The sequence below is a fragment of the Mauremys reevesii genome, linkage group 9 (genome assembly GCF_016161935.1).
Source record: "Mauremys reevesii isolate NIE-2019 linkage group 9, ASM1616193v1, whole genome shotgun sequence".
In the NCBI taxonomy this organism is placed as follows: domain Eukaryota; kingdom Metazoa; phylum Chordata; order Testudines; family Geoemydidae; genus Mauremys; species Mauremys reevesii.
The window spans coordinates 57,447,941-57,472,623 of NC_052631.1; the positions used below are offsets into that span (position 1 = coordinate 57,447,941).

Below are 24,683 nucleotides of genomic sequence, written 5' to 3' on the forward strand. Positions count from 1 at the left end.
CTCACAAGCTAATTAAGCCAAAAACAAGCCCAATCTCTGCTTTATTTTTGTGTGGGTTTGGCATGTCTGCATCCAATCACCATGGTATCTAGTCACTGTGGTATCCACTGTGCCATGAGGTTGCAGAAACAAAAATCTGCCTGGAGCATTTATGCAGCCCACAGGGACTCAGATAAGTTGAAGCCTTTAGGCATGTGATTGTCAGTGTTTCTTTTAAACTGTTATATACCATTTGAGGTTATAAAATAGCTTAAACCCCCCAAACACCGACGCCCTATCAGTGCCAGCTCCCTGATAATGCCAGCATGAACTCCAACAGTCAGTGCAGCATACGATAGTGCACAGCCACCGTAGCAGAAGTTCAGGCTCAGGTCTGCATACAGGTGTGAAGCCTGGGTTTCCATTGCACTGTGGACACTCAAATGTGGGCTTGGAAACTCGAGTCCACAAGCCTGGGTCCCACAGACCCGGGCTTAGTGTGCCATGTAGACCTACCACTAGTGTACCAGCTTGTCCTTTGCCAAGGCAGCAGCAGACTGAGTCATGCCCATGCCCTGCCTCTCCCCACCCCTCCCCCTGGGACAAGAACAATAGAAGTTTCAAAATTAATATATATATTTTATTGAATAGTTGCTTTCAGTGGCCTGGAAAGCCACCCATAAAATTACTTCTTTTATTTCAGCAGTGGTTCAGTAAGTTATTAGCTTGCAAGAGAAGAAAACCAAATGGAAGAGGGTGCTTTAAAATAAATAGGTAGTTTTTTTATCTTTAAAATAAACTTTTCAAATAAATACTTTATTTTTTCATAACTGGTACAAGAGTATTGTCAAAAAACAGTAACAGGGTTATGGCCAGGTATTATACTGTCTAGAAAGGCAAAAGAATCTCAATATGACAATTGGGGGAGGGGCTCTCTTTATACACTGTACAGTATCTTTTGTACCAGATAAACAGAGAGTTAGATGCTTCAGTCCTTGGTACTGGGCTTTCCTTTGAAGTCAAGAGGGAATGAGTCTTCAAAGGAGTTTATGCTACAGACATCTGGGGTATGAGGAGGCAGCAGAATGTGTGAGGGAGCCTTTGAACAAAGGCTGGGAGTTGGGGAAAGACAAGAGGGGGGATTGGCGCAGTAGTGTGGGGGAACTGAATGGGCCGCATCCACAAATAACAATGCTCATCACTTGAGGTTGGGGTTAGCACAGCCTAGGTCTTCAGTGTGCATAAGAACTATGCCCTGATGCTAGGCGGGCAACATAAGCTGCATTCACCACAAATCCCTGAGTTTGCTGTTGACAGATTCCATCCTGCTCCCCTTGAAGTTGGTGCATGTCTCACTGCTGATTTCAGTAGCAGTGGGGCCTGGCCCTTTTTCTCCAAACCCAGTTGCATCATGTGCAAAACTTGATTCCCTTTTGGTCAGCACTGATACATTCAATGGTCTGCATTGTGAAAGGTTTCCTGCAAGGGACTGATTGAAAGAGACTTAGTTCGACTTGGCTCCCATCTATCCGAAGTCTTTCCTGACCGCACTCCACACAAAAATGAAAGATCTTTGGCACCGTTTCCTATCATCGTCTTTCTAGACATGTGCCCTTTGGGCATCTTCTGAAGTAGCTTGTAAGGGGTGGAACAAAGAATCCATTTCAGGTGGGCCCAGAAATGCAGGCTGGGTTTGATTACAGGTTATCAGTGACAGAAAGCATTTGCTAATGAGCTCTGCATTAGTGTCTAGTGTCTCACACTAAGAAGAACCCCTAATCGGATTGGAATAAGGCGGTGGATGCTAAGTAGTATTGCTTTGCCCACCTAGAATGGAGGCTGGGTACTGTATTACAACTGCATGTGAGCACCCAGCAGAAATGGACTGTGGATACTTCATGCAGAAGAAGATCCTGAACTAGATTTGCTTGACCACCTGGAATGGGATGTTGAGCACCTCCGCTCTCCCTTTTCCCAGGTGTGGCGCTCCCCTGGCTTCTGCAGGCTCTGTCAGACTGGAAATGCAACAGTTGCAAGCAGCAGCTAGAGAGATCAGTAACAAAGTGTGTGCTGGGGAGTGAGGAAAATTATAAACGTGCCATCTGCTTATCCTCAGACCAGTCTAGCCATGCAAACTCAGTGGGGTTTATTGCGCTAATGCAGTTGTTCTGAAATTGCTCTTTTGTGCTTTTGGCCACAAGTGGGGATAGAAAGAGGTCAGGCCAGTGGGCTTAGGGCAAAGGGTAGGGAGTGAGTGAATCTGAGACTAGCCATCAGCTAGAAACCCCTTGGAGATATTCTGTTCAAAGGGGTCATGCTTCTGGAATGAGACTAAAGGTGTTTCAGGTGCTGGGTGTGGTGGGGACAGGGATGTGGTTCTTTGTCTCTTAGCCTGCCCTCATAGTGCTGTGGCAGGAAGGGGCACTTCACATCACTCTGCAGTGCCCCCTTCTGGCCAGTGCAGGAGTGTGGGAGGTGAGCAGCACCTCGCCTTCCTGTGAAAAAGAGAGGAGAGCTGCAAGGTGCGAACTTCCAAGTGGTGTTTGGAGCTCATATAAAGAGGAGCATACGCAAAGCAAGAGGCTATTAAAGGCCTGGCTCTTTTGGGGCCCTTTTGTCTCATGCAAGTTTTGCAACTCACAGGCCAGCTCTGTCTCCCTTTCTAGCAGTGGAATCAGATGGGGAGGCAAGAAGCCACAGCAGATTCCTTTCCTTTCTCTGCTCCAACAGAGACCAGACAGGAAGGCAGCTCAGACCCCTGCATCTCCCCCTTTCAGCAGCTTGGAGCCCTACAGGGTCCTTTGACATAAATTCCTTTTCCCCCATCTAAGTACACTGTAATGCACTTTGCCTATTCTAATTTCAGCTGGAAAACTTATCCCATCCAGCTTTTATTTTCTGAATGAGATCAGATGCAGAACACCACATGAACTGAGCATAGCTTTGCATATATGGAGCTGTCTAACATTCAAACTCTGGGAATAAGCCACAGTAAAATCCCAGGTGCACAGAGAGATCTGGGGAATCCCAGTCAAAGCTCTTACTCTCTGTCACAGGTCAACTGTAACTTACACTTGGACATCGAGGTAAATCAAACATTAAACACTAGAACAACCTGCTGCACACATTTGGAGCCGATCTCATCCCTCCCACTTTGCGGTGGTCCCAGCAGGCACTAGATCCATATCTGATGGTAAACTGCATGTTTTGACAGAAAAGAAGAAAGCTCTACCAAGCTGGAGATCTTGGGAAACTCACAGGGAGACCCAGTTTGAAGATTGGTTAATTAATAACAAGTAGCCTATTAGCTCATGTTGTTCACCTTCAGACAGATTTTGGTAAATCCTGGCCTGGTGTTTTCTGTCCGTGTGTAATAAGTAGATTCTCCTGCTGCCCCTCCCCTGGAAGACGAAATTGATAGTTTTCAATAGAGATGAGGTGAGTCCCTACTAAGCCCCTGGATCCAAATAAATCTGAACTTTGAAGGGGGGTACAACTCAGATTCTGAACCTGGTTCTGATGTTTTGTGACTCAGTCCAATCTCTGGTTTCCACTCAAGTGTTCCATATTTTACAGAATGTATTGCTAAAAAATTGACAAATTACAAAATATTTCTAAAATATTACAAAATAGGCCAGCTTTCCTGATCCATAACACCCATGATATGGCACAATGTGCTCTTAGAGCGGGAACATTCACACTGGCACAGAAGAAAACATGTAAACAGAAATCACCATGACCTACCACTAATCTTCTGACAATTATTGGAGGTATCTGTGGTGGAATAACAGAAGCATAATGCCCATAGACTCATACTCCATAGGCATGTTGCCTGCACAGGGACTGGAAGATCAGGTCCTTCCTCTCACCAGGCAACTTCTCCAGCACTCTGATTAGTTCACCATTGTGTTTTCATGACATCATGATTCTTCTCCATGGAAACATTCAAAAAGTCACACCCATTATCAAGTCATTCCATGAGCAAGTGAGAGGAAAAGATGGACCTTGAAGGAAGAAAGGCATTGACTGAATGGACATGCCCACCCCTTTAAAGGAAACCATGAAAAGCAAAGCTGATCAGGGAGGTGAGGGAGGGATGTTTGTTTTTTCCCCCAATGAAAAATTACACTGAGTTTTCATCAAATAAATCTTTTCTAAATATTTTGGGTTCTTATTAAAATAACAAAACAGAACATTTTTCCATGAAAAGGGGTGTTTTACTTAAAAATTCTCATTTTGTGGAAGAAGTCATTTTCCATTAAAAAAAAAAGTCTTATGACAGTAAATGTTTGACTAACTCTGGTGACAAGTGAATGGTGCTAGCGAAGAAGTAAGGTGTGTCTCATTATGGAAGTCCCTCCAATATACATGTTTCTGTACCTAACTCTTTATCTGACAGCAGAAATTAGAATTATAAATCTGACCAATCATCATATAAATAAATATATGTTTGCAATACATTATATAATTTATGGAACAGAGATGTGGACTAATCATCTATACACACACAGATCCACACACCTCTAGTGGAACTCTCACAGGGAAGACCTGGTGTTTTTCAGAGATCACTCTGAATAGTGTTGCTATCCTTGGAATTGCACATTCTGAAGCATTAAAACAATTCATGACTCTCCTCCTTCGCTGTAAGTTGAATTTCACTATAAGTGAGTTACTGTGTGTGTGTGTGTGTGTGTGTGTGTGTGTGTGTGTGTGTGTGTGTGTCATATGGATGCCACAGCTTGTATAAATGCATTTCCCAGCTTTGAAGGGGACAAGCAAACTCCCACAACATGGTTCTGGACTTGGCTGGAAGGGAGGACCCTCACCAATGAGCAAACTTTCATCTAGGGATAGAACTCCTGACTTCTCCTGTCTTCTATACCTACCCTTCCCATTCACCAGCCCACTCAGAACAGAGCCCTGTTAGGAGAGCCTATAAAATACCCCAGATTACCTATAAACCAAGATCTAGGATTAGCATAACAAAGTTGAGATATTCCTTTGGAGTTTGTAAATGTACCAGGAAGCCAAACCTTGCATATGGCACCATTCACAGCAATATCATGAATATTATTATAATAGTCCTAGCCATCGTAACATTATACTTATATATACAAAAATATATCAAAGTAATTCTAAACAAAGAGGAGGAGTCAGTGGATAGGTGTGTGCAATGTCTGTGCCCTAAACATTGGAGTGCCTTGGAGGAAGATTTGGGACAGTTGAGGGATTCATTGCATGTATTTCTCCAGCTCTCGCACATCCTGTAGCCCTCCTGAACCTTTACTCCAATGGAACAGGAAGGTTATTATGCCTTCTTCTTACACACACACACACACACACACACCCACCCCTCCGAGGATGGATGTGATGGTGGGATATAGCACTGAAGGGTCAACCTGGCTTTCATTCCACAGGCCAAGTTTCTGAAGTCATTGGGGTTGTAACTGAGAGTTTGGCACCGTGTTTTTACAGCAGAGATGAGTGAGCTGGAAATTTCAGATTACAATCTGGATCTGAACTTCCTCAAGGACCAGGAACATTCAGATACAGGGGTTTGATTTGGTTTATTATAGGTGTTGACCATGAACCATCACCCAGATCCAAAACTCCCCATAGTCTGAAGATTTCCAGACCTCTGGATTTGGTTCAGACCCATCTCTAGTTTGCAGAAGGTGTCTCCTGTCTCAGAACACCTGTGTCAAGATCAGGCTTGCCTATAGGATGCATAGCTGTGCAGCCAATCTGCTTTTGTGTAGCTTTCTCTATAACATGTGGAGATGAGTGAGGACGCTGAGGCGCTTTGGCTGGGGAGGGAAGGCTGGCTTCATGCATTACCCATCCCATTCTGCTTTCTAACACACAGATCTCCCTTTTCCCACCAGCCCAAAGCTGGAGCCTCAGCTAAGCACCATTTTCAGGGCCAGGCAAGGATGTGATCATTTTTACAGCATCAGCACAAGGAGAGAAGTTGGGGTTCTTAATTGTTTTTAAGGTTCAGCTTTCCTTTTCTTTTATTAAAGTGAATTCAGTGCTGGTGAAAGGTACCAGATTGGCAGCCCCAGAGACTGAAGGACTCTGTTGATCTACTGGGCAGGGCAGAAGGGCAAGCTTCCTACACATTGACCTACTCATATACCTCTCTCTGACATCCAGAGGTAAGGAGGAAGGCCAGGTTCCATGGCCCACCCAGTTCTTGGCCTCTACACTGAGCCTGCCAACAGGAGTATCACTTGTGGTAGAGGCTTACCACCAATGGATGGACAGAAACCACCAAGTCACCACTAAACAGATGGTGTCACCTGTCAGTCACCACCAACCTGGGCTAGAGTCACAGTGACACCTTACATGTTGTAAGGCTCTGCAAGCAGACCTTTACCACTCCCTCAGGGTATCCAGTCCCCCTGCGCCTCAGCCTGGGATTTAACCTGCTTCATGTTCTTAGCCAAATCTACTTTGAAATACCAATTACTACAGTGATTTCCCCTTGCTGAAGACCCACTGATGTCCAAAAGTGGGAGTGGGACTCCTTTCTGTCCACATCACCCTTTCACACCCTTTCCATGCCAGCATGATCCTTAATCTATCCATGTCCTATTTCCACTGACCAGTGAGCCCCTAAAAACTGGATATTTGGGATCACTTATTTTCCTTTTTACCTTGAAATTATTGAAAGCTTCATCTCTTGATCTGCTAAGGGGAGTAAGGTGTTGCCATTGGTTGGAACATTGCAGTGGCTTGTCTCCCTTTGCAGGGAATGGCCTATAGCACAACAGCAAAGAAAACTGAGGAAAAGCCTGTGGGAGGTGCCACTTAGGAAAGCTGCAGAGAGAAAATGGATGAAAGAGACGTGGGGGGTTCTGTGGTCTAGTCCCCAGAGGATTCTAGTGCTTGGACATGTCACCCTTTTGAAACCCACCACAGAAAAACAGCTCCTAAGGCATTCTGAGGTCACAGAGTCCTGAGCCAGTTCCCATGTTGAAAGCTCCCTGTTGATCACTAGTGCATTGTCAGCATCCGATTCCCTCTGTCCTAGTCCTTTGCCAAAATGTGCAAACCCCGTCATGTTTGGCTTGGACACAAAAGCACGATTCCTTTGTCTCAAGAACGTGCTTCACACTCCCTTTGTGGGGCTTGGTGGCTCGCAGATTGTTCATCTGTTTGCTTTGTGCCCAAAGCGGGTATGCAGCGGAGGGAGGTGAAGGAGAAGAATAGCCAATTCCGCTCCCTGGGAAGGTCATACCGGCTTATCCAGAGTCTTAGGGAAAGGCGTGCCACTGGAGGAGGAGATCTTCCTGCAGACTGTGTTGGTGTGGTTCTGGCAGCGGCAGCCAGGACGTTTCAGACTATCGTAGCCCTGCTGGCAAAGTTTGAGGCACCCCAGGGTAGGGAAGTAGCAGCAGAGGCAGGGCATGAGGAGAGAGAGGAAGCTCATAGCAGCCCAGCGGGCGCAGCAGGACCCCGAGCCGCAGGAGCAGGGGTCATCAGCACAGGTGTCCTCATCGTCAGTGGAGCAATGGTAGAAGAGACCCTTGACACAGCACAGGCAAGTCCCATAGTCGATGAGACTCTCTGGGGAGCAGAGGCAGCGCTGGTTGCAGACCCAGCAGGAGGGCAAGCTGCGAGCGGCTGTGCAGCGGGCACACTTGCAACGCCCACACTCCTCGCAGATGAAGAGGTGTCCAGAGTGGAGGGTGGCCTTCTCCACCACACCTTTCAGTGGTTCCTCAGGCTTCAGGTCGCCTGCTCTGGGCTGTGTCCGGATGAGGGAGTGCCCAGAATGTGAGGGCGTGACCCCACTCAGCAGCCGCTGGTCCGAGGTGGTGGTGCTGTGAGACACAGAGCTGGCAGTGCTGGAATGACTCAGGTGCTGCTGCAAGGCCGACATCTGGTGGTGGTGGCTATGGCTGCGGTGCAGGTCCTGGAAGGTGGAAGACACCAGGCAGTCCTGAGACCACTCTTGCTTGTGGGCCTGCTGTGAGAGGGATGGGTTGGACTGAGCTTGCTTGAAGGAGATGGCAGGTCTCTCCACATAGTCATTACTGGCACGGATGGAGCAGATCTGGTCAATGGAGAGGACTTGTTGGAAGTCCTCAGCAGGCAGATCCATTGTCTCGTCACTGTTGAGTTCAGACACGCTGAATGAGAGCAACAAGGGCTTGCAGCATCAGGGCACATCAGAAAATCCTAGGGAAGAGAGAGAGCAGGAGAGAGAGAAAAGACACCTGAATTACAGCCGTAACCCCAGCATTGAAACAAACCAGGAAGCAAAGGGTGATGGGAAAGCCACAGACAAGCTACCACAGGAACATAAACACCAGAGAGGGAGAGGAATTATTCCACTGGGCATAACTGGGAGGACTGGAGCGAGTATGAGGACAGGAAGACTTAGTCAGCTAATAAACATTTCTCAATGGTGAGATCTATTGCCCTGTCACAGGGTCACTCAAGCAAAAAGTAATACTTTGATCTTTGCTAGTGCCTCCCAGCAGCAGATCTCAAAGCACTTCACAAATACTGAGAAGTTAAGTCCCACACCTCCAATATAGGGAAGTATTGTCCTTGTTTTAGAGAGGTGGCAACGGAAGCCCAGAGATGTGAAGTGACTTCTCCAAGCTACACAGAGAGCCTGGGACACAGCTGGGAAGAGAATGATGATCTGTCCTGTGGTTTCCACCCCACCCCACCCTTCCCTCTCTTGCACAAAATGCTGAACATATACTTTATGGATCAATCCCTGCACTGGTCAGGGGATGAACAAGATGAGCCAACATCTAAATCTCTGATGTCTTTGATTCAGACTTAGTTTCCCATTGTTTTTTGCTGGAGTCTTCAGAGCATTTCCATTTATACTCCATGACACATAAAGATCATGCTTACCTCCTTCATGAGCACTCAGAGAAAAGCATTTTTTTTCCCCCAATAGTGACAAAATGTTCATGCTAACCAGATCTGCTCCAGGCCATCGGGGTTTGTTAGAGGATATGCTACCTGCATAGAGGCTGCCAGGATTTTGTTTTCAGAAAGCAGTACTTCCTGATTCTCACTGCAGCACTGGAAACACATTCTGGCTTTATGCCAAGTGGTCGCAGGGTTGGGAATGGCCTCCAACCATGCTGTTTAAGGGAGCCTCAAGGTGAGACCAATATTCAGGGGAAGATCCATGGGTGGAAGGTATTTGCCATCTGACTCAGCTTCAGGGATTGATGCTCTCTCATGATGACAGCATTTCTGGACCTGGGTATGGCCTGTAGGAAGAACAATAACCTGAGCGAGACACCTGTGACCATAGAATATTGGCAGTCCTTGGGGAGGAGGAAGAAAAATGTGAACAGGATTTGTGTGCCTATGGATTCTAGTTACAGCCTCATGGCAGGGAAAACCAAAACTAGATAGTTCTTATACTGCTGCTATGTGCAAATTGGGGTACAGGAAGTGACCCAACAACACGTAAGGAGGGAAAGTTAATTGTTTTGTGTTGTACACTGAAAACAACACCAGCCTGCGTTGCAAATCATTTTAAGTCATGATCTTTTACTGTACCTATTGGTGGTACCTATCAACAATATGTATTTTCCATTGACAGCTGGGTTGCTGTGTAGTATTTTCTGGCTTTCTTATGACAGTCTGTCCTCATCTTGCAAGTTCTACAGGCAACCATATGCTGCATGGATGTTTTCACAGCCCACAGTTCTGCAGAAGGAAGCTATTTAAATACTGACCCTCTTCACTGGCTTTAGACATATTCAGAAAACCAGTCTGATGATGGTAGAGGAGACTTGCCTGTAGGCCAGGAACTGTGGGTAAAATACTACCCATGCAGTACACAAAATGGAGAGAAGATTGATTTTCATTAGCTAGGCTGACCTTGAAAGAACAGACAAGAGCAAGGCAACTTACTTTGATTGTTAAAGTGAGATCTGTCCTGTCCCTAGACTCCAGAAGGAAAGAAAAGGCAACCAATCTGATTTCATTGTATTGTATTGTGCTGCTAAAATATCTAGTCTGCTTTGTGGGAAGAAGGGATAAGGATCAGCTGCTTAAAGAGACTTCAAAGATGCGCCAGGACTGCCTTTGCCCAACAGTGGATTTTCAACATTTCTTAATAAGCGTTGGACAAGTGGTTTCAGTATCTTTATAATGCCTTCTCTCTAGCCATCATCCCACCGGGGGAGGATGGGGGGGAGAAAGGGGGGGCTGTTCTGGCTAATGAGCCAGCCCAGGTAGCACTGACAGTAAATGTGGGGTTTTCTCAGACAGGTGGTCCCTAGTCAGATGGGCAGCCAGGAATAAGACCAGAAGAAACTAATTTAAGAGGGAGGGGTTAAGTGGGGGGAAGGGCAATAAGATCCAGCAAATGTCAGGATGAATACAGAATGGCCATGAAATGCACCAGACTAACGAGATGTGCTCACCATGTCCACTGTGTAATGGACAGTCTGAATGAGGTTCTCCACAGAAGTGTACATTATTGACTGAATGGGTTCAGAAGGGTACAGAGTCATTAGGTGTAAATAGCAGTCTGAGCTAGTGAAGCACAACTATGCTGAGCCATTGGGATGGCTAATTCAAGGGGGTTTCTGTGCGACACCCAACCCAGTAGATGGGAGCAAACAGCTGGCCCTAAGGAACCCAAGGTAGGCTTGGATGTCTAGAGAAAGCTGGGTAGGGAAGGCACATGGGCTCATAGGACTTCTATGCTGCACCATTAATGTGTAGGCTGGACAGCTACAGTCCTTGAGACCACGGATTATGAACAACCAGTTGAACTGATAATACAGTATGTAGGATCACAAAGAGTGAACTTGGAGAATGAATTTGGAGAACATAAGAGCCTGGAGGACAGGCTGAATGAGAGGGGACTGAACTTAGGATGGAAGAATCCCATGCACCGCTACAGGCTGGGGACCAACTGGCTAAGTGGTAGTTCTGCAGAAAAGGACCTGGAGATTACAGTGAATGAGAAGCTGGATATGAGTCAGCAGTGTGCCCTTGTTGCCAAGAAGGCGAACGTCATATTGGGCTGCATTAGTAGGAGCATTGCCAGCAGATTGAGGGAAGTGATTATTCCCCTATCTTCAGCACTGGTGAGGCCACATCTAAAGTACTGTGTCCAGTTTTGGGCCCCCCACTACAGAAAGGATGTGGACAAATTGGAGAGACTCCAGCAGAGGGCAACAAAAATTATTAGGGGGCTGGGGCACTTGACTTATGAGGAGATGCTGAGGGAACTGAGGTTATTTAGTCTGCAGAAGAGAAAGGGGGGGCGGAATTTGATAACAGCCTTCAACTATCTGAAAGGGGGCTCCAAAGAGGATGGAGTTAGACTGTTCTCAGTGGTGGCAGATGACAGGACAAGGGACAATGGTCTCAAGTTGCACTGGGGGAGGTCTAGGTTGGATATTAGGAAAAACTATTTCACTCAGAGAGTGGTGAAGCACTGGAATGGGTTACCTAGGGAGGTGGTGGAATCTCCATTCTTAGAGGTTTTTAAGGCCCGGCTTGACGTAGCCCTGGCTAGGATGATTTACTTGGGGTTGGTCCTGCTTTGAGCAGGGGCTTGGACTAGATGGCTTTCTGATGTCTCTTCCAATCTTAATCTTCTATGACCTTCTATGATTCTATGACTTTGTCCAGGGCATGTGAGCAGTACTGCTGCTAATTCCATGGCTGTGTGTCAGTATAGGGCCTGGCCCAGTGGATCACACTCAGGATCTAGAAAGGCACCAGAGGGTAGGATATGGGTCCCATAGGACACTAGACCCCATGCAGGTAGCTTGAGCTAGCTGGAGAGAAACAGGACCCAGAGAGCATAGAGTTTGGAACCAAGACCCAAAAGGTAGGATGTGAGGGTTGAGATGACAGTAGAACCCAGCAGTTTTGAGGGCAGTATGACTGGGTGCTAGGACACAGAACTTGGAAGTTACTATAACCCACAGGAAAGGACATGGAAACTGGACAGCACTGGGATCAGCAGGACTACGATAAGGGACTTGGAAGGCAATGGGACCTGCAGGGCTTGGACACTGGGGCCTAATGGCTAGGTTCTGGGACCCAGTGGGCACTAGGATCTTGTGGACAGGACTTTGTACTCAGATGATAGAATTCAGGAACCAGCGAGATCAAGGATCCAGCAGGTTTCAGGACCTGCTGGGGACTGGGATCTGGCAGGTAGGATTCAGGATACTCAGACACATTGGAGAGGATTCCAGATCCCTGGGCAGAAGCCTCAGCAGAGAGGATTTCAGACCCAGTGTTTGCTAGGACCCAGTGACTACAGTGCACTTCCAGACCTACCTGGTCACTGGGGCTCAGTGGAGTTGATTCTAGACCTGTTAGAATCTAGCATTCAGTAGCTATAATGCCAAACCCGGTGGGTGCCAGGGCCAAGAGGATGTGATTCAAGGCTTGCTGGAGGCTGGGCTCAGAAAATACGATTCTGGACAGAATGGGCACTAGGACCCAGCAGGGCTCCCGATGCCCAACAGGATAAAAATGGATTGAATGACAATAAATTGTTTGCCATTCCGGATGTGATGAATCCAATCCAGCCGGCAGGATGGACTGAAATAGATACTGCAGGCGAAGGTAAAGGAAAAAAGTCAGGGATGAATAGGCAGGGAACTGGCAGCCACTGAGAGAAAAAAAACTACTACAGCCTGTTTCAGATCAAGAGAACAGCCCATTCAGCAGGGAGCAGCAGCAGCAACAGGAGCTGGGAAATTTACCGGGGTGGGGTGAGCTTGAGACGCATACACACGCACTTCTGTCTATTGATGTATCTACCAAGCCATACCCATGCCACCACAGATCAGTGTGGCAAAAGATTCACAGGCCAGATCCTCCACTGGGGTGAATCGGCAGAGCTCAGCTGAATTCAGTGGAGCTGCACTGATTCACACCAGCTGAGGAGGTGATCCCAATACTGTGTATTTAGATGCCACTGGGGCTTAGGGTGACCAGATGTCCCAATTCTATAGGGATGGTCTTGATTTTGGGGTCTTTTTCTTATATAGGCTCCTATTACCCCCCACCCCCTGTCCCAATTTTTCACATTTGCTGTCTGATCACCCTACTGGGGCTTGCTTTCCTCTGGATCCAAGGGTACTGGAACAATTTGTATAGTGGGGGTGCTGAGAGCCATTGAACTCTAAACCCTAGATATGATAGAAACCACATCAGGCCTCCTAGTTCCAGCATCTGTCTGGTCCTATAAGACTATCTGTGCTAGTGTTACGGGGCCATGTCCTGCAAAGGGCTGGGGACTTGCAACTCCCGGCAGGTTCAGAGACAGCTGCAGGAGTTCAGCCCAGCTGGGGATTTGGCCCCTGGTTGAAGTTGCAAACCCACTGCCATAACAAATTCCTCATAGCTGTAGGGAGGGGTTATTGTCAGCTGAACTTTTCCAGTCTGGGTCTCAACCCAAAGGTGAATTATATGGGAAAATATGAGCAAAATCCATGCACCTATTTATGAGCTCTACCTAGCTCTCTGTCTGTCTATTTGTCTACCCCATACACATCTCTCTATCTGTGTGTCTATATATCCCCATAACACCCCTCTATCTCTCTGTATGTCTTTCTAGCCCTGTACAAGCTCCTTGGTCTGTCTGTTTATCCCCATACCCATTCTTTTATGTGTGTGTGTGCGCATGTATGTCTAGCCCTGTCTGTCTGTCCACCCCATATACATTAGATAGATAGATAGATAGATAGATAGATCGATCGATCAATCTAGCCTCATACCTCTCTCTCTCTCAGGAGTTTGTATAGTATTCTTCACGAGAGTGTCTAAGCTAGGGGTAGGCAACCTATAGCACGCGTGCCGAAGGCGGCACGTGAGCTAATTTTCAGTGGCATGCACACTGCCCGGGTCCTGGCCACTGGTCCAGGGGGCTCTGCGTTTTAATTTAATTTTAAATGAAGCTTCTTAAGCATTTTAAAAACCTTATTTACTTTACATACAACAATAGTTTAGTTATATATGATAGACTTGTAGAAAGAGACCTTCTAAAAACGTTAAAATGTATTACTGGCATGCTAAACCTTAAATTAGAGTGAATAAATGAAGACTCGGCACAGCACTTCTGAAAGGTTGCCGACCCCTGGTCTAAGCTTTTCAGAGCATGAAAAAAAAATCACTTTTTCCATCAAAAATATTTGTTCATTGGTGTCATCATTTAAATTGCCAGTTTTCTTCTCCAACCCCCTCTTGCACTCCAGAACACCTGGGTCTTGTCTGGCACCACGCCATCCCCCACCCCAACTCCAGCTGAGGTGATACCCATTGCCTGCCTTCTAGTTCAGCCCTTCCCTGGCAGAGGAAAAGGGGAGGCAGAAGGAGGGGGGGGGCAAGGCCATGGCTTTGAAGGACAGCACTCCCACTCCCTTGTCCAGGAGGCCCACAGCCCACTGAAGCCTGCTTGCTGCTGTCACGTTCGCCTTACAGCTGATTTTTCCTGTACCAAAGGAGCTAGGTATCTCCTCTGGGCCTTGAAATACCCACTTTCCCCAAACCTGGTGCCAGTGCAGTTCCCATGGCTGCCTGAGAGTTTCACTGTTGACTTAAGCAGGTCTAGTCCCATTTCCACACACACATCCCCATAACCCCATTAAAAACCTGAGTGCGCACAGCCATTCATGCCTCTGTTCTGAGTCTGCTTTCCCTCCTGCCTACAGTATTGTGTGTATTTCATATCATTAGCTCCTTAGTGAAGAGCCCAGACCAACCACCTGGCTAACAGGCAGGGGCCAGCTGGCTATTCAGCCGCGCTGGTTCGCTAATGAGACCCTTTGCCCCAGGTTTCCCTCCCGCAGGCCCGACGACGCTATCTCCCAGCCTGATGATCGCTGCCTGACAAGCCCCGGAAGCCGGGCAGTTTTATGGCCCCGGGCTACCCAAAACCCTGTGAAGTGTGTGCGATAATGGGCCATAGGGCGAGATTGTAAAGGCAAATGATTCACAGGCGCTTTCAGCCGCAGGAAACATGCCGAGCAGCCAGGAACGAGTTTCACAGGGGCCGGGCGAAGAGATCGCTTCTACCCCGGATTGAGACTGGCGGTGCCGGGCTCCTTTCTCTCCTTCACTATCCCGCGCCTCCTGCAAAGGCTCCCTCCCTGCGTTCCTGGGGAGGGACCGTGGGCCGGTGCCCCGTGGTTCAGCTCCCGCAGCCACCCCCAGAGCGGGGACCCTATCCTGGCGGCAGTGCACCTTCTCCAGCCAGCGCCTCCGCCCAGCCTGGCTCCCAGAGCGGGGCTTGCTTGGGAACCGGGCGAGGTTCCAGGACCTGTCGAGCACTGAGTGATCTGCTCCCGGCGTCTCGGACACAGCGGCCGGACTAACACACGCCTCCAGCCGTGGTGCCCGGGAGCTGCCGTGCTGGGTGTGCGAGGCGAGCCCGGGAGCTCGCAGCCCGCGAGGACACACCAGGCTTCTCCCTCTGCTCCTCGCCGAGTTGCCACAGCCCCTGCAGGGCGGCGCTACCGGTGCACGCCGCGTCCCGGCACACACTGGCTCCGCAGGCTTTGCGCGGCTCAGCTCTCCAGCGCGCGCCCTTGCGCCAGCGGCGCATCCCCGCAGGGCGGCGAGGAGCCCGAGAGGTAGCTCCCAGAGATCGCTCGCTGAGCCCCCCCCCCCCAGGCCGGCGCCCAGCAGCCTGCTCCGCTCCGCTCCGCTCCGGGAGACAGCCGGGGGTCTCCGCGGGCAGCCCGCATGGCAATGAGCGAGACGCGCTTACCTCGAGGCCAGTGCAGGTCCATGCTGCTAACGGTACCTTCCCAGCTGGGGCCAGAGCCCCGCAAGCTCCCGGCCCGCCTCTCGCTGGAGAAAGTCTGAATGAAAACTCCTTCTCGGTCCTCCTCAGAGCCAGGGCAAGCCCCGCTCCTGCCGCCTCTCCCTGCGCTGACTGGAGCTCGGGGTCTATGTGTGCGCGGCTAAGGGCTAGCGAGATCCCGCGCTACAGCTAGCAGCCCGGACGCCCAGGTTCCCTGCCCAGATCCGGCCCGTCCTCCCGCTGCAGCCTGCTGGGCGGTGCGGGGAGCCAGCGTGAGCTGAGCAAGGCTGCGGGGGCTAGTCAGGTAGGTGCTGGGGGTGGCTCTGGGCAGTGGGGGGGCTGGGGCTGCCGGCTGGCGATTTGTGAATGCAGCTCTCCGCCGCGCTCGTCTTGTGAATGGGTGAGAGGGGAGGGGTTTGCTGCTCCTTAGTACAAGCTCGCTCCGACCCCCTGTTCGCTCCCTCTGTCGTTCGCCTTCCCGGAGCTGGAGCTCTTAATGCCTTGGCTAAGTGGCGTCATCCAGCTGAAATTGAATCGGCCCATTAGAACTCCCCATAGGGCTCCGTGTATCCGCTCTCTGGATAATGACTGCAACAGAATTAAAAAAGAGAGAGAGGAAAAAAACCTAACCGTATTAAGGAGGCTCCATTTCAATATTTCCGTCTGGAGAGCGCTGCCTCTCCCCCCCGCCCTTCCCCAAAACTGCCCCGGCAGCGGTTCTGGACCAGGCTTACCCCCGCCACTTAACCCCTGAGTGGCTGAGCTCTGCTGGCTACCCCGATGGTCTGACCACCCTCTTTTCTCCATTGTCCCCCTTCAACTCTTCTCTTTCTCCAACCATCTTCCCAGCCTGCCAGAAACGGGGTGGCTGATCACCTAGAACTCATAGACTCTAAGATCAGAAGGGACCATCCTGATCATCTAGTCTGACCTCCTGCACAATGCAGGCCATAGAACCTCACCTGCCCACTCCTAAAATAGACCCAAAACCTCTGGCTCAGTTACTGCTCTCCTCATATCATAGTTTAAAGACTTCACATTACAGAGAATCCACTGTTTACACTACTTTGAACCTGATGGTGATTAGTTAGACCCTGAGCAAGACCCACTAGCCAGACACCTGGGAAAGAATTCTCCACAGTAACTCAGAGCCCTCCCCATCTACTGTCCTGTCTCTAGCCACTGGGAATTTTTACTACTACGAGTGGCTGATGGGCCACATGCCATTGTAGGCAGTCCCATCACACCATCTCCTCCATAAACTTACCAAGTTCAGTCTTGAAGCCAGTTAGAGTTTTTAACCCCACTGGTCCCCTTGGGATTCTGTTCCAGAACTTCATCTAATTTCGAGTCTAAACTTGTTGATGAACAATTTATAGCCATTTGTTCTTGTGTCCACATTGGTGCTTAACTTAAATAACTTCTCTCCCACCCAGGTGTTTATCCCTCTGGTGTATTTATAGAGAGCAATGATATCTCCCCTCAGCCTTCTTTTAGTTAGGCTAAATAAGCCAAGCTCTTTGAGTCTCCTCTCATAAAGTAGGTTCTCCATTCCTCCGATCATCCTGTAGCCTCTTCCAGTCTGAATTCATCTTTCTTAAAAATTCATCCATTGCTCACGCCTCTGTACAGCTCAGAGGTGTCAACCCCTGCCAGACTCTAGACTTGGCCACTTAGGGCCAGGTTTTCAAACACTGGCCTCTGGTTCTGTTCCTCCACATGTGAGCACCCTCAATAATCTACAGTTTTGCACCCTCAGCGATCTACAGTTCAGGGCCTGATCGCCAGCTCACTGGCAGCAGTGACTTCAGTGGAATGGATCCTGATTCAGAGCCATGGAAGTGGGATGAGAAGTGCTTGGAAGCCAGCATAGGTTGGTCTGGGGAGGATGGCCTTGAGATTAAGGCACTGGCCGCACACTCAGAAGAACTGGGTTCTAGAGCCTGGCAACCTGCCTCCAACCTGATGGGATCCTACTACAAGGTTCAGTTGAGGAAACAGTGGGACCCTCTTGGGCTCAGGTTGGGTCAGGTTGGCTCTTCTCCACGCACCTGTGGGGGCATCTGTGCACCCTGGCAGCTGGCACCTCATTGTGCTGCACTCCAGAGTGGGTGTGCCAGCTGCAGAGTCATTGCACAGCACATCCACCACACCAGGGGCTGCAGATGGCAGGAGCCTGTGCCAGCTCTGGCAGGAGGAGGAGAGAGAAGCCCATGGGCAGGAAATGGTGATGCTGACTCAAGGTTGGGGGATGGGGTGGGGGAGAGGAGAGCTGTGTTGGAAAACCTTGTCTGGGTTGAGCCTAAAAATTAGGCCTGAGCAGATCTCTGCTACTGACCTGCTGTGTGACTTTAGGTAAATCACTTAATCCATCTCAGTGCCAGTTCCCTGTCTGTCAAATGGGGATGATGCTCTCTCCTTTCTTCCACCCATGTCTATTTAGAGTGTAAGCTCTTCAGGGCTCATGCTGTGTGCACGTTCAGTGCCCAACAGACCGAGGGCCTGATCATGGAGGGCTGCTTCTGTAATACAAATAAGTACTAAATTAAACCTGAAAACCTGCAGCCGCAAGCACAGATGCTCATCTAAAGCCACCCTGGAAATGAGTTCATTCTGCTCTTCCACCACTCTAGAGTTGCCAATCCTCCTGGTTTCTTTGGTAGTCTCCCGGAATCAGGCTATATCTCCCAGAGGCCACTGGAGCCAAACCAGGAGATTTTAGGCTACTAAAAGTCCAGTGGTGCAGCGTGGCTAAGGCAGGCTCCCTACCTGCCCTGGCTCCATGCTGCTCCTGGAAACGGCCGTCATGTCCCTGCAGCCCCTGGGGGGCTGGGAATTGTGGCCAATGGAAGCTACGGGGGCAGTGCCTGCAGACAGGGGCAGTGCACGGAGCCCCTTGCCCACTCCAGGGGCCGCAGTGACATGCCAGCCGGGAGCGGCATGGGGCCAGGGCAGGTAGGGAGCCTGCCTTAGCCATGCTGCACCGCCAACTGGGAGCTGCCCGAGGTAAGTGCCACCCGGATGGAGCCCACACCCCTCACCACCTCCTGCACCCTCTGCCCCAGCCCTGAGCCCCCTCCTGAAGACAGGACCCCAACCCCCCTCCAGCACCCCAACCCTGTGCCCTAGCCCTGAGCGCCCTCCAGCACCCAAACTCCTTCCCAGAGCCTGCACCCTCTCCCACACCCCAACCCCCTGCCCCAGCCCAGTGAAAGTGAGTGAGGGTGGGGGAGAGCAAGCCACAGAGGGAGGGGGGATGGAGTGAGTGGGGTGAGGCCTGGGAGAAGGGGCTGGCAGGGGCGGGGTAGGGGGCAGGGCAAAAGTGTTTGGGTTTGTGTGATTAGACAGTTGGCAACCCTACAACACTCTCACATAGGCCAAGCCAGCAACGTACAACAATCTAGCCACTCCCACCCCCTCCAGAAATGAGAGGAAACACTTAAATCAAAGTCTGAATGAGATCTAGACCATCCTGTCCATCACATTTCACCCTAGCTGAGAAAGTTTCCTCCTCACTCCAAAGCTTTTATGCTCCCACTCATCACCTTGGCCTCTACTATTAGCATGTCAGCAGTGCAATGACAGGCTGTAAACGGGGACAGTTGTGATGGTATCTCAACCCAATTTTGTATGAAATGTGGATTGATAGCTCCAGAGACAAGAGCCCTATCTTGACCTACACAAGAGGTGCAGTATGAACAGTGCTTGCTATTTTCACAGCACACTGTCAACCCACTTCACCCCTGTTTTAACAGGAGTGCCTCTAAGGGCTGGTTGCACATCCCCTCCTGGTACCTCTGCAGAGGCTGCTAAGGACATCAGTCATGCTAGTGGCTTTTGGGAGCTGGATTAATGTCTCCTAGGAACTGGACTGAGGCCATAGCCTCACAGCCATCCCTCAAGTAGCCATCTGAAGGTAACCACATGCAGCCACTCTTGACCTGAGTTGGGTTTGAACCACTGATACACAAAGCTCCATAGGTACTTGTCAGTCCCTGAGCCATCCAGTCACTGTTGCCTAGCTCCCCTTTTGATGGTCCCCATCTTCTGAACCCTCCCCTGAGGCTGATCACTATCACTGCTGATGTCTCAGCAGCATCTGGACCACATGTGGACATACACGTACTTGTCGTTTGCCACTGGTGTCTTGAGAGAGTCTTGCCAGGAGAGTGCAGAACACAAGTTGCATGGACTTTGAGGGCTGGACAGAGGATTAATAATGAAAGCAGGGATTGTGAAAGTGAGCTGCTGGTTAGAGAATCCAAGGAGCCTGTATAAGGGTGTGGAGTTTAACTTGTAGACACACAACCAGGTCCTCAGCTGGCTGCTCTAAACTGATGTAACCCCACTGACTCCAGTGGAGCTCTACCAATTTATTTCAACTCAGTATGTCCAGATTCACCTCCATGGGAGCAAGGAGGCCCAGGTTGCACCTCTAAGCAAATTCACCCCTGGGACCACTACTACATTCCCCCAGAGGTTCTGCCAAGGGAGGAGCAGCTTCAGATTCTGGCCAGGGCTCCCCAGGAGCTCGGCAGGTGGAGGCTGTCCAGCATAATCACTGAACCAGGGTCAGTTCTGCCCAGCCTGGCTCCAACACTCCTGGGGCTGCATTAGATCCCTCTGGGCCCAGGGCTCTTGCACCAGTGAGGACCCTTTTCCTCTGGAACTTACCCCCACTGCACTAGCATCCTTCAAAACTCTTCCCCCTCCCTCTCCTATGTGCATCAAGCTAAAATGGGATTTTCAAAGAGGGCTAAGTGTCCGGATCCTATTGACTTTCAATGGGACTTGGGCATCTAGCTTCCCAAGGTGACTTTGAAAGCCACAGCCTAAATCGACCACTCCCACTGTGGGATTCTGGCCATTCAAGCTTTCCTTTCAGCTCACAATGTCCCTTTTACAGCATACTTTGTGCTCAGCTAGAGATCCATGATTCCTCATGCTCTAAGGAGAGAGGGAGAGGAGATGAATGCAGAGATATTAACACCAGCGGGAGGGGTGGGAATAGGAGGGAGAATAGCAGCCTCCTGGTGAGATATTGAACTTCTCTTTCTGAGAAGTAGGGCTGGGAGTCAGAGATGAATTTACAAAGCAAGAAAGTTCAGAGACACTGTCAAAACAGAAATCTAGAGCCAGATCCTGAGCTACCACAAACTCACAGAGCTTCAGCGCCAAAGGAGCATAGGCACTTCCAGACCTGGTCAGACCCATCTAGTCCAGTGTCCTGTCACCAACAGTGGCCAGTATCCATTGCTTCAGAGGAAGGTGGCAACTGTGGGATTATCTGCTCCTCACATTAGGTCTCATCCTGATCCCTACTAGTTAGAGTTGGTTTAAACCCTGAAGCATGAGGTTTAATATCTCTTCCACAACTTGTTAGCCTTAACTATTATAACTGAATATTCTTGTTATTTTTAGAAATATCCATTCCCTTTTTTAATCTTGCTGAATTCTTGGCCTCAACGACTTCCTGTGGCAGTGAGTTCCACAGCCTAATTGTGCATTATGTGAAAAAGGATTTCCTTTATTCGGTTTTCAATTTGCCACCTTTTAATTTCCTTAAATGTCTCCTTCTTGTGCTATGAAAAAGGGCACTTATTTCCCTTCTGTCTACCTTCTTCAGCCATTCATGTTTTATATCCTTTATCGTTTTCCCCATCATGCCAATTTATACCATCTGAGAATCTGGCCCCTAATATATATACACGTGTGTGTTAGTGTGTTAATAACTCCTGAGATTAGCAATACTGAATCAACCCTGAAATCTCAGTTACTTTCCTTCACCTGTTGCTGAGCCCTCCAATGGGACAATGAAACTAGACCAGTCAGTTTCACTGTAAGTTTCTAATCATTTTCACTTTCTGATTCTTATCTACTTCCTGTGTTTGGATTTCCAATCCTTCAGGGAGTGGATTAATTCCCCCTCCCCACAAAAATATTTTCATTGCTTTTTTTTTCCTTTTTAATCCATGAAATTGTTAAAAAAACAAAATAGCTAAATTTGGAGCCTAAACTACTTAGTTATGAGTTTCCATTTTAACATAACAAGGCTAAGGCAGAGTTTAGCGTTTTTTTCTACACATGTTGTCCATCCACTCCCAGTCTAACCATCTTTGCAGACAGTCTAATAATTAACCACCATGAATCAGCCCGGAAGCACTGAAGAGTAGCAGGCAGTGCAGGGGGGAGGGAGAATATCCCACACTGAAGCAGAAGATGTCTGGTTAAGTGGGTTCTGCTGACCCATTAAGGCAGGTGGCTCAATTTGCTACTTATAGAAGGGAGGTGGGAGGGGCTATTTGGGAAAAGAGGATCCAGGGTGTGGGCTGAGAGAGAGGAGGTATAGCAGCACCCAATCCTGGGGAGTAGGTTTGAGCTGAATTTTTTCTTATTGTTGCTTTGTTGATAAAGCCAACCCGGGGTAGGAGGATTATTTTACACAGTGTGTGGGCTATGGTTGTAGGGCAGGTGGGGAAAGGCCCTGCTCGCCTTTTTTTAACAGATTTCTACATCTGTTCACAGCATTTCAGTTCCTCTGTACAAACACACAAGCAGCAGCTGAGTGTATAATGATGATGATGATGTGTAGGTAGCTGTAGTTGCTGTGCTTTCCCCATGCCTTGTTGTGGGTATCTGACAGCTTGCTCAAGGCTTTGCAAGAACATGAAGAATCAAACACAAAACATCCCTCTGCTAACCTGCCTCTTTGTCCTGTTTGTGATATTGTTGGTGCTATGACACTTTGCACTTATGTAGCCCCTCCTCTGAGGATCTCGTGGCACATTACAGACATGAACAAGTTTAGCCTCGCAGTGCCCGCACGCAGTAAGTTAACATTAGCATCCCCATCTTACAGATGGGATAGCTGAGACACAGAGAGAGGATGTGACCTGCACAAGATCACACAGCTAGTCTGTAGAGACCCTGATAAGGAACCCAGAGCTTCACACTCTGAGTCACCTACTTTAACCACCCAAGACCCAAACATGCTTTCTGCCTGAATACCTGCTGGTACTGGCTCTCACTGAGTCTCCCTAACTGTAGTAGGGTGGTCATGAGAGGGTTAACTGGGTTACCAGAGTATTACGGGATGGAGCCCAGTGCCACCCCTCTCTTACCTACTGTTTAATCAGGCAGTGTTTTCTCCCCCCACTCCTACACTGTTGTGATGCAATTAAATAAAGCAGCAAGTTCCCAGTCCGCAGTCCTGCAAATAGACTTATTTCTGTTGCACTGAGTGGTCCTTTTACAAAACTAACTATGCACTAATGCAATGGACTGTGGCAACCAAGGGATTAGGACTCCCTGAGGCATGTAGTATGTTGCCAAAATGGATGGTGCCGTAAGGGGTCCTTCTGTAGAAATGTGTCACTGCTGGGAGATTTCTGAACCACATCTTCCAGCCCACCTTTCCAGGGTGGGCACACCATAGGGCGGCAGTTCTTCCACAATGCTTGCAGCATCCAGCTCTATCCATTAGGCATCTGTGACAAACTCATTAGCACCACAATGCCATGACCGTCTCTTGGTGCCCTCTTTTTATTTCACTCATGTAGTGCTGGGGAAGGGTCCCAGACTGGCCACCCCTGTAAACAGAAGGCCTCTGGTTACCACAGAGCAGGTAGGCTGCAACAAAGCAAGCTTCCTCCACATTGTCCTGCCCATATGCCCAACCCTGATCCGATGAGGCCACCTCTACCATGCAGAAGGGAATAGCATTTACATATCCCAGTCAGCTCTTGGCCTCTCCTCTCAGACTGCCAGTGCTGGTGCCAAATAACATCACTTGTGATGCTTTTCTGATGGGGATGATTGTTTCCACTAGGACAGGGATCGGCAACCTTTGGCACACGGCTCGCCAGGGTAAGCACCCTGGCGACCGGGCCGGTTTGTTTACCTGCCACATCCGCAGGTTTGGCCAATCCTGGCTCCCACTGGCCGCTCCAGGCCAATGAGGGTGGCGGGAAGTGGTGACCAGCACATCCCTCGGCCCGCGCCACTTCCCGCAGCCCCCATTGGCCTGGGATGGCAAACCGCAACCAGTGGGAGCCGGGATCGGCCAAACCTGCGGACACAGCAGGTAAACAAACAGGCCTAGTCTGCCAGGGTGCTTACCCTAGCGAGCCACGTGCCAAAGGTTGCTGATCCTTGCTCTAGGAAATGGATCACAACTGTCCTTGATAAGAAGTCAAAGGTGGAGGGAGAGGGACAGAAGATGCAGGCAAAAGGAAGATAATGTGTTCTGTGCAGAGGACATGGCAAGGTTTCCCAAGAGGTGCTTTAACCTTAGATAACAGGCTGTTTCTTAGGTGGATGGGCTCTAGCAGGCCTGAAAGTTTCACAGTATGAGCCACTGGGAGTGCTACTGGAGAGCATTTTCTAGCAACAGTCCCCAGTGCCTAGCATGCATCCCTTTCACATGACCCAATTCACCTCTGCACCTTCCAGGCATGCTTGCTGATTTCTGTGCACACGTTCTTCCCAGGAGGCCTGCCTCTCTGCTGTTTGACTCCCTCTCTGACCCACATGTGGCCTAACTCCTGACTACTGTTCCCCTCCTGACTGCCAGGGATGTGCTCTGCTCACAGCTAGCTGTCCCCGTGAATCATTGGGCCTGAACTTCCCAAGCATCCCTCTCTCCAGCTGCCAATCCCACCAGTGAATCCAGGAGACATGCACTTCCCATGCAAATGGCCTCCCCATTGCCTGCTCTAATCCCCCACTCCTATAGCTTTGTCCTCCTACATGACCTGCCTCCCTGCTGCTGCTTACATCCCTAACTCCTATGGACATGAACTCTCTGCATGAGCTAGCTACCCAGTGCTGGATCCCTCTTCGGTTCCCACAGCATAGCCTCCCCATGCAACCTGCCTCCCTGCTCCTTGTTCTGTCTCCAGCCCTAAGAGACATGGAACTTGCTCCTCTGCCT

The 24,683-nt window shown here is 49.4% G+C and overlaps 1 protein-coding gene across 2 annotated transcripts; it reads right to left on the bottom strand.

Annotated features, from left to right (window-relative positions):
• Positions 1-1,064: 1,064 nt before the first annotated feature.
• On the bottom strand, positions 1,065-16,339 carry SPRY3 (sprouty RTK signaling antagonist 3). 2 transcript variants are annotated; one of them, XM_039489287.1, is made up of 2 exons: positions 15,716-16,339; positions 1,065-8,166 (listed from the first exon to the last, which is right to left on the bottom strand). In XM_039489287.1, the coding sequence occupies exon 2, from the start codon at positions 8,087-8,089 to the stop codon at positions 7,217-7,219; it is 873 nt and encodes a 290-aa protein (XP_039345221.1). In that variant the 5' UTR covers positions 8,090-8,166; positions 15,716-16,339; the 3' UTR covers positions 1,065-7,216. The 2 variants fall into 2 exon arrangements, with proteins under 2 accessions (XP_039345221.1, XP_039345222.1); XM_039489288.1 differs by lacking the exon at positions 15,716-16,339 and adding an exon at positions 15,190-15,208.
• Between the last annotated feature and the right edge of the window lie 8,344 nt (positions 16,340-24,683).

What these genes read in the sequence shown, in the direction of transcription:
- SPRY3 (XM_039489287.1), bottom strand. Translation starts at nt 8,089, where the DNA reads ATGGATCTGCCTGCTGAGGACTTCCAACAAGTCCTCTCCATTGACCAG.